The sequence below is a fragment of the Calonectris borealis genome, chromosome 5 (assembly GCF_964195595.1).
Source record: "Calonectris borealis chromosome 5, bCalBor7.hap1.2, whole genome shotgun sequence".
NCBI classification, from domain to species: Eukaryota; Metazoa; Chordata; class Aves; order Procellariiformes; family Procellariidae; genus Calonectris; species Calonectris borealis.
Genome location: NC_134316.1, coordinates 5,778,118 through 5,788,318, shown reverse-complemented (window position 1 = coordinate 5,788,318; position 10,201 = coordinate 5,778,118). Strand labels below are relative to the sequence as shown.

Below are 10,201 nucleotides of genomic sequence, written 5' to 3'. Positions count from 1 at the left end.
TGTATCGTCTCCACTTTTAGAAGTGCCGCTCATGCCGTACTCCCTCTCTTAACATTCTTGTAAATTATTGACTCGTATGTATTCTGTACGCATCTCGTAAAAGTAACGGAACTCTTGCTTTTAACTGTCCTGTTAATCTGGGGTCTAATCAGATTCTTGTGACTTCAGGACAGGACTAAAACACTGAAAGCTTTCACGTCCCATGAGCTCTCTGGTTTACAAAACCAGTGAAGTAATGGGGAGTCCTCCCAGAAGACATGCCCAATCGTACCAGCCTGGATCTGTATCACTAGGTACTTATTTTGTACCAGTTAACGTTAAAAGGGCAAGTAAAAATGGCCACGGCAAGTACATTTCAAATTATCTTCTCTAAGTTGTTATCCAGGACTAAACAATTTAAAACCAACTTACGTTTTTAAGGGAAGTGACCTCTTTTGTTTTTCCTCAACAGAAATTTTTAAGCAAACATACAAAGTCCAAGTGCTGGAGAATATTTATTTTCACTGTATCATGACATTACTCTCATTAGCTGTCTGTTTTGTTTAAATACAAAAATAATTCAAAAGCAAATTAGTCAAATAAGGTTTTGTACACCATAGGTGCTGGTGCTTTGGAATTCCAGATGAGGTAATTGGAAGAAATCAGTTCCCGGGCTGAAAAAAAACAAAACACAACACAGGCAAGAAAAATAAGCATTACAGGGTGCCTTACAATCAGACATTCCTTCATCCAAGTTAAGAGACTACTAATCCAGCCTTACTAGTTTACAGAAAAGGTATAATGGCCTCTTTAAACTCTAAGACTCTTATTATTATTTGAAAATCGTTTCTGATAATGACACATTTAAAGTCTCAGCTTCAATTACCTTTACTAATGTATCAGTCATGAGCTTAAAATTCAAACAGAGGTTAAGTCAAAAGCAGGTGGATGGCTTGGATTTTGTTCAATGAATATAAATTGCATATTCAATATAAAACATACAGTACGAAAATGTTGCTTTTTTGTGTTACCATTTAGGACTGAATGTGACCTGTCACAAAATTAACAGTGTAGATCACAGTTTTCAAAAGGCATTTACAGACTTCTGCTAACATGACTGACAGAAGTTGCAACAGATAGACAGCAACAAATAAAAATGCTTCCATTAGACAGTACTGCTTAGATTTAATGAGTGTCCACTGTGTTCCCAATTAGTATATTTTTGGTGCAAACTTGGAAGTAGTCATGTCTTAACTCAAGAATAAGCAGATTTGGTTTCTGCTCCACAGATTCAATGTAGAGCCACATCCACCAAGGGATGTTGGTGTGATGACACTGACAGCAACAATCTCACCTTGCACGCAGGAGCTGAGTTCTGTACCTGGGTATTGCCAATCCACATATCACGTCTCGGACAAAAGCGTCCTAAACAAGGGGCCAGACTACGGAGAGGCGTTCTCTGCCCTCCCCAATAAAAGTTCTGCCATTATACAGAGCATAGTAAAATGTCACAGGATGAAGGGGAGAGAGCCCAAGAGACAGACAGACTTTGTAACTCAGTAATAAGAGCTTTCATCTGAAAGGGAGATGCCAGTCTCTACTCCAGGGATGCTTTAAGCATCACAGAAAAATAAAATACAAAGCAGAGAACAAAATTTCTGGGATGCCCCAAGCAAACCAGGAGAAAGCTTTGTCCAACTTTAGCTACGTGATTTTAATCATTGACATCCAGTTCATAACTTCAATACACAGTTTCAGTTAAATAAATGACATTTTTGGCAACTCACATGCAGTAATTTTGGGTTTTCCTGGTACAAAGATCTGAATAGAATGCTGGTCTACGTAACATCCAGTAAGTGTGAAGTCTGGGATCCTAAAATACAGCTATATAAAGAGAGGGAAAAACACAATCAGATATATATTGTCATGCTTGCTGCGCAAATAGTGGCAATCTGTGTTACATGCTCTTGGTGTGCAAGCGTACTCCAAAATGACAGGATGTCAAATCCTGTAAGCAAGAAAATAGAAAACTCCATGCTGAGAACAAAGAGGCTAATAATTATGTCTGATTTAAAATCAACGTATCTTCGTAGCCAATTTAAGATAATAAAAAAATGACTACTAAGGCCTCTTTTCACAGAGCCTGCGACTTACTTTTACATAAGCAGTGTTCCCAGTGCAAACATAATCAGTTGGGTGCTCTTTGCCTGCAGTGCCAAAAGACACGGTTCCAGTCAGAGAAACTTCCAAAGATTTAGGGAACTTCTGTCCTAAAGCCAGAAACAGCATCTATAAGAAATTATACAGCTGTACCTACACTATACAAAACTGACTGGGGGAGGAAGTAAGAGTGCACAGAGGGTATTCTGCTTACCGATGACCCAAACCAGTAGGCTCTTCTCTCGTGACAAATCCAGTTGGCCATAACTAACTTTGTACTCTAACTGAGCGATTGGGCCCCTACAATATGACAGAGGAGAAATAAAACCATTGGAATTAGTATCATTCAGTATTTGTTAACACCCATTTTGTTGAAGAAAGCAACAAAATCCTGAAAGACATTATTTGCGTGCATACAGACAAAACATACCTATCTGAGCACACCGCTAATTTATGAAAAGAAATTACAGAGCAGGAGGAAATCACCATGGTCTCAACCTAGTAATCATAAAAGAGCTGTTGATCTTTAGTTCACCGATAGTGTTTTACTAACAATATGATCAGCATCAGCAACTTTGTATCATTTCATCTTTAAATTTTCATGATAATTATGTGACGGCGTAGTCATGGCAGTTGTCAGAGAGGCTTAAATGAAAACTATCGTTTTAATTTTAAATAACTGTATTTTTGATAAGCTGATCTGTAGCTAGGATTAGCAGTCTTAAGGAACAGGTAACCCTGGGTTGGAAGTGATCTCGAGACTTAATCCACCTGGAGGATTGTGGCAGTGTGTCACAGTGTGAAAAAATACAACAGGGAAACCGGATGCGCAACGGAAGTATTCAGAACATTACCAAATATTCTGGTACAATTCTGTATTCTGGAAATTACAAGAATTCCAAGGGGACCTCCCGACATTTGCAAGGTCGGTGTCCACTGTTAGTACTTTGATGGAGCATAATCTGTTATATTGACTCCTGACAGGTTCATTTCAGGTAGATCACAGAGAAATGGAAGAATTTTTTTTAGGATTTCTTTATTCTTACCTGTTGAAAAAAGGTATACGAGCTTCACAGTACTCAAAAGAATTCTTTATGCTTTCATGAAGCTTTAAATTAACCGATATTTTTAACTGTGATCCCTCTTCAATGAGTTGATAACATCCCAAAATTGGTGGAACAGGAACCTGGAAAAAACTATATTAATTGTCAAGATAAATGAACACCATCATCGTAAGATCAGTTATATACTGTTTTCATTGCTAAAGTACTTTTAAAAAATAACAAAGACATATTAATTGCTGACTGGGCGAAACTCTTCAGGCTGGTTGCGATACATAGATTTGTGGTATATGCACTTGAACATCTCAGCCTGGATTCATTTTGTCTGATTCAGGCATCTACGTACGGCATTTAAAGTAAGAAAAGCCATGCCAAGCTGTCAAAGGTACTGGCACCTCCTGAACGTGACTCAGATGACTCAAGTCCTGAAGTGCCTTCCAAGCAGTTTATTGTATAAAAAACATTCTACCCGTCTGTATCGGACTGAAACTCATTCAGACACATTCAACAACATAGGTATTTTTATTCCTGTTTGAAGACTGGAAAATAACGAGGGTCAGGGATGTTATTACCTGGGAAGTGTAGTAACACAAGTTGAATGAATCTGAAGGAGGAATGAAAGGAAATTTGTAAGGTCCGTTATACACAGAATCATCCAGTGGCTCGGCACTATTGGACATCAGCATGGCAGGGTCAACAGAAGTCACGCAATGATGGACCACGATATCTTGGAGCGGAGGACCATTAGTGGGGAGATTCAAACTGAGCGTTACATTTGGTGCAGATCCCTCTATGTCACACTTGAAAAAATGAAGTCAAGAAGTTATTCTAAAGTATCTCCCTCAAGTCAGAATTAGATGTTCAAAAATCAAATACAAGCATTAAAAAAAAAAAATCACACTAAAAATTTTCAGCTGGCTTCAAACATTAGTACTGACAAATACTTTGAAAACAAAGTCCCTTTCCCATTTCTGTAGCCTTTCCCACAGTAGGGCTAGAGATGCAGTCTTAGCTACATGTCTTTTAATTGACAAGTAATCTTTAGCAAGAAAACAGCAGATAAGCGAGCCAAGGACTTACTGTATAACTACATCATTATGAACGTTACATAAACACACTTGGCGATAGTCTAATTAATTCAGTTACTTTTACAACATCCGCTTAATGGATTCAAGCATGCTATTAATGGCCACCGTGGTCCCATGTCAGCTTTCTCACGGCAACCATGTGCAGCGCATCCATTGTCTCGTCCCTCCGCGTGCCAGCTCAGCAGTGCACGATTACACCAGGGCTTTCTTCTTATGTAAGGCCATCCACTCTGCAAGATGACCTAGAAACTTGTCCCTCTGAGAGCAGGAAGCTGTTCACCCACATAATCCCTACCAGCGTGGCTGGTGGGAAATAACCGAGTCTTCGGAAGCGCAGTACTTAGGTCGGCTTCCTTCGGAGAGGAGTATCCCACCTATTGCAAATAATTAAATCACCATGATCCTCTTTATTAGGCCTTTCTCCTCCTAAAACACTGGCAGTTACAAGTACAGTGTATTGTGATAATATAGTTGCTTCCTAAGCATAATTCAGAACAAAGAATGTTAAATACATCAATTACAGAAAACACAAATTTTAATGTATTTCATAATTATTATTGATCTATTTAGTCAATATTTCCCAATTTTTAACATTAAACAATGAAAACCATTGTCACATACAAAAACATTCAAAATAATTATACAACCAGTTTCTTTCACCAGATTCTGTATCAATGCTTCTTATGCCAGCCAAACAAACAGCATTGTGTATTCAAAATGTTGTTGTAATATAGTAGGATAGAAGATTAAACTTTCATTTGATGGGAAAATTAATTAAAAATGCTTATATAAAGACACTTGTAGAAGACTCATTCAGAAATTCTAATTTCTGTTTCTAATCATTATTTAACACATTTCTTACTAGATAGCTGGAAATAAACTTGGTGTTAGCACTGCCATTTCTTAGTCTCTATATGCAAAGACTGTATGAAATGATTTCTCCCTATTTCATTTAAAATAAGAAAAATTTGGGAAAATACAAGCAATGTAGTTACTGCTGGAAATTTAAGTCCCATAAATAGTTACTGAAAAAATGCCTGAAGCATGCAGGAAAAACCCAGTAAAGATCAAAATAAAAAACACTAATGCATCAGTCCAATATATAATAGTTCGTTACACTTTGAAATATTACAGTCTTAGAAATTCACTGATCACATACCAAAGTAAAATGGCACGAGTATTTACTTTCCCAGTGGCTTGCGTGAAAAATACTTTGGTCAGACTTGCACATAAAATGCTCTCACCTTGCAATTTACAGCTCCATAAACTTGCCACACGTCCGCAACATCTCTTTTGTCATACTGCATACACTTGACTTTTTCAGTGATACAGACATTAACCTGAGGTTTGCCTTTATATGTGTTGGATCTCCAAGCCGGTTGATTCTCATCTGTAGGCATTTCCTGAATGTCATCAAACGAGCTGTTTAAGCTGCGTATGTTTGTGTTTAAGGGGGTGCCAAGCGGACAGGCCTGTATAAGCAAATATCGAAGCTGGCCTATTTTCGCACTCATCTCAGCTTCGTTTTTCCGACTTGGAGAGATGTAGTCCACAATGCCTAACAAAAGAGCCAGTCCTTGCGAGAGCCCACTAACAGTGAGGAGGGGTGGCCGTGGCTCCAAGGTCTCCTCAACCAGCGGCAGACACGCATATATCAGACCACTCTTCTGAAAAGCAAGCACGGGCCAGAGATCCCCTCCTTCGGTGCGAACTGAATATACCGATGAATGATTGATTCGAGTGCAAGTATCGCGATGCTTCACAAAAATATGGTCATCTACGAGTCTCAGTTCAAAAAGCAGGGCTTTAAGAAAAGCGCTGTCAGATGGTACAGGCACATGTGTTGACCCGTTGAAGGTCTCGGCGCGTATTTCAACAGTGGGGTAACGTCTGTGACATGGAAATAAGAGCGTCTTAGTGCTACTCATCTTTTCCCACCCAAAATATCATACCAACAGAGTTCCTAGCAGCAGAACCACGCAATCCCTTTTCTGGCTGTCAGAGAATGCAAAAGCATTATAAAAATCTTTGGAACATTGACATAATCAAGGATGGGTTTCTCTTAGGTATTCAAATAGTTCCCAAAGGCCCTCCTGGTCCTAAAAGTAAACTTCTTCAAGGGGAAGCCAGCAGCATCCCAACAGAAACAGTGAGGGGATCAGAATCTAAATCTTTGTCAATAAAACTATTTCATGAGTAATTAGGATTCATTCTAGCAGGTGGAATTTTGCTGGAAACTTTGAACAAATACATTCACTTATTTTTTTAATAAAATGTGAATCTGTCTGTCTACCCCTCCTGTTGCACAAAGGTATAGGATATTTAAATGACACTAATGAACCCAAGCATGACTCACACCAGTGCAGCGAAACTTCAACAGCGAAAAATTTCTAAGAGGCGAGATCACACTGAAGACAAGTTTTCAGCCATTTAAGAAAATGGATGTCCCACCTAATAAAATTCAACTATAACAGCTTTTTGCCTAGATATAGGATGCTACTGCTTTGCTACTCTACTAAATACTGTATTTATGAGACAGTATAATGGAAGTTACTTATATACAGATTCTTCATTGCCGTTCTGAGCTTACACAATTGATCTGCAGCAGTTGCTTTAACTGATTAACAAGATTAACTAGAAATCTTTACAATATTATAAATACAAAAAGATTTCACTGTACATAAGTCCATTTTTTTCAGCAAGAGCTGCATGGCTTTTGGGGGAGGAGGGAAATGGATTCCACACTGCAAGTGCAATACAGGTGACTTAAAGCTGTTATGACTGCTTCATAATTTAATTTTTTTACTTTTGAGTATTTAAGATGTAATCACGTTACAGAGACACAAGGTTTTGTATATTTTAAAATTGTTACATTGCATCAACATATATATTTCATTTCAAATTTCCTAGAGATAATGTTTGAGAAAAATCATACTAGCTGTTTAATGCTACCTCTGGGATTTTTTCTTCTGAAGCAGTATTATTTTTTAAAGGAGAGAGGGATGAATTTCTTCTCAAGCTAACCTAAATCTATCAAGAGGAAGTGAAGAGTTGTCTTTTAATAAAGAGCAGAAAAAAGAAAAATTATTACTTCCACTAATGCATTGGTTTTCATCCTTTGTTGGAACTACAGACTCCCCTGAGTCTCTCTTACATTAAGTTTGATAACAGGCTGGCTTTTCTACATTCTCTTTCATGGATTTCCTCAGTGGTTATCCACGGACCCTCAAAGTGCTTATCACAGGTTACACGACAGGCAACTAGTTAAATCACTTTATGAATCACCTTGTAGCAGATCTGCTCTCAGGCTGCATGTTTGTTTGCAGCCCAGAGCCATGCTTACACACAAACGTGGGAGAAAAAATACACAGATACATAAATGCCTTCATTTATTCCCCTTTTTATACCATCTTTTTAAAGACACATTGACAGTCTGTTTCTTAAATTGTCATGGAACTTGTAATCCCAGCAATGTGGTACTTTGTTTTATCTATGACCTCCATATGTAGGGCTCCCCTTCTGCTCCTGAACACTTGTATCATTCTTATCCTGCTGCCTTTCAGTCCCACCTACACAATCTTTCCTTAACTGAGTAGCAGAGTCTCTTGCTGGAGGCAGCTACACTTCCACAGGCTTATTTTCAGTGACTTTGCTTTTTTGTTTGATTCTTAATCAGGCATCTAGAGCTGCTTTTTTTTTTTCCCAGTAAGGAAAAAGCAAGCACAGGCAGAGAGAAGCCAGAGCTACGAGATCCGTAAACAGGATACATACAGATGACAGTAAAATGCCTCCCTGCAGTTTCACACCTATTTTGAAGAGCAAAGAAACAGAGTGGTTTTGCAGCTTGAAAATTTATGAGGCCTTCCAGAGCAAAGTTGTTGATAAGAGGCTACATGTAACCTTGGTGAGCATCTCTTATTTTTGGTTGATGTTTCCAAAACAAAGGAAGAGGTGGTATTTCAGTCTAGTTTTGTCTTACTTATGTCCCAGTCTGCCTGCTCCATTTGCTGAAGCTGTCCCCGTGCCACAGCCATCTTCTCCTCCCACTGAATCTTCCCAGCTTTAGCTGAGTCATTAGATGATTAGTTAGCCCTTCAGATCTCAGTTTTTCAGTATTCCTTTCTAGAAGGTGATGAAAACTTAAAAAGATGAAAGTTTCCAGGGATGAATGAGCTTTGGTGATTCAAGAGAGAGACCATACTTGTTGCCTGAATTAAGTTATGATCAGCTCAAAAAAAGTGGAATGCTTTGATGTCCCAGATGTCTTCTCTGAGGTTAAAGATCAGGGCTCACGTATCTCCAGCTGAGTGCGTAAGTCCCGAAACCAACAGTTTCCATGTGATCCGGCATTCTTTATATTGTCTGTGCGCTTTGTTGAATTTAAGGTCAGTTAGGAGGATAAACTTGGGGTTTCCACAGCCCTATTATTTCCTCTGGGAACTTGAAAGATCTAAGTCTGGAAATCACTTGAAGTATCAAGTATAGTTTGCCCTTTTCAAAGGAGAGCTATTCCTTGTCTCTGCCGCTTACTGTGTGACAAGTTACTTCACATATCCCTGTCACTAGCCCCCCCTTCCTCCATGGTGATTACACTCTCAGATTTTTGGGACAAGGCTTTCTCTTTCTCCCCTCTTGTAGAGGGGAGGCCTCATCTCTAGTCTTGTAGGTAATACAAGGACCATAATACTAATCCTAAAACAATCAGAGGAATGTCCAATGTAGAGATCTGTCTGCACCTGAAGATGGAAGATAGCCTGCTTGCTCTTTTTTTTGTTGTTGTTTTTGCCTCCTTTTAGGTTCCCGCTTCAGTTTTACTGAATTCAGACTAGGACTGTAGGTCACATTTCTTTATCCAGGTCTCAGTATTCTTCCTTTTCCTACCCCCCCAGTTATTTTTCCTCTCATTCTTTGGAGTTGAGCCCTCTGAAATCACAGAGAGTACACGGAAATGGCAACAAATTTTGCCAGACAACAAAAGCAGCCTGCCTACCCCAAAATCTTACTTAAAACTCTGTAAGAGTTCTGAATAAAAAGTCCTCCTTTGGTTCACGAACTTAAAAAAACTGTCTTTGTATGCAAAAATTAAAATAAAATGAAAAGTTAAATTTCTGCCTGAAAATACTGTACTTTTAGTACAAGTACGGAACAATATGGAAAGAATATAAGCAAAATACACACTTTCTACTTTCCCCGCTTGTTCATCTAACAGTACTTCATAATCACTACCTTGTCCTTTTCCATGTAAGGTCAGAGCAGAGCTAGGTAAAGTCTTTACAGTAACTAACAGAAAGAGGAACAGAGAAAGAAAAGTCATGTGCAAAATGCAGAAGTTGTAACAAAATATTTAGGCGGTTGTGAAAAGCACATTATCTGAACCTAGAAATTGTCAAAATCGGGTTCTGGAACGTCCAGTGGCCAGCGGCGCTTTGAAGAGCCAAGGGATTTATGAGGCATCAGACTATTTCGGTATTTCTGCATCTGTTCCGGGGACCCGAGGCAGCCCCGGCTGCTCTGAAAGCACCGGCGCCCTCCGAAGCGAACCTGCGAGCTTTCTCTCTCCCTTTCCCCCCTTACCGGGGCCAGAAGCCCGAGGAGACGCGCAGCCCGGGGAGAGGCGGCCGCCCCGCCGAGCCCGGGCCGCCCCGCCGAGCCCGGCCCCCCTGAGGGCACTCGGCCCGGCCTGACCCGCGGGCCTGCCCAGCCGCCGGGCCCGCGCCGGTCCCCGCCTCCCCGCTCCGGGTCTCCACACGCACCCGGCCCGGCGCACCGCCGTTACCTGGAGAAGAGCACGGCGCCGCCGGCCCCGGGGTCGTGCCTGAGGAGCCACAGCGCCCGCAGGGCCATGGCGGCGGCGGCGCTGAGGGCGGCCGGGGCGCTGCGGAGGGGCGGCCGCGGCCGGGGAGGGGCCGGGAG

At 40.5% G+C, this 10,201-nt stretch overlaps 1 protein-coding gene across 2 annotated transcripts; it reads right to left on the bottom strand.

The window, feature by feature from the left end:
• Positions 1 to 475: 475 nt before the first annotated feature.
• AP5M1 (adaptor related protein complex 5 subunit mu 1) lies at positions 476 to 10,191 on the bottom strand. 2 transcript variants are annotated; one of them, XM_075150808.1, is made up of 8 exons: positions 10,065 to 10,191; positions 5,533 to 6,178; positions 3,773 to 4,000; positions 3,186 to 3,325; positions 2,354 to 2,439; positions 2,134 to 2,249; positions 1,767 to 1,863; positions 476 to 653 (listed from the first exon to the last, which is right to left on the bottom strand). In XM_075150808.1, the coding sequence occupies exons 1-8, from the start codon at positions 10,130 to 10,132 to the stop codon at positions 571 to 573; spliced, it is 1,464 nt and encodes a 487-aa protein (XP_075006909.1). In that variant the 5' UTR covers positions 10,133 to 10,191; the 3' UTR covers positions 476 to 570. The 2 variants fall into 2 exon arrangements, 1 of the variants encoding a protein (XP_075006909.1); XR_012673760.1 differs by lacking the exon at positions 476 to 653 and having other exon boundaries at positions 2,134 to 2,268.
• Between the last annotated feature and the right edge of the window lie 10 nt (positions 10,192 to 10,201).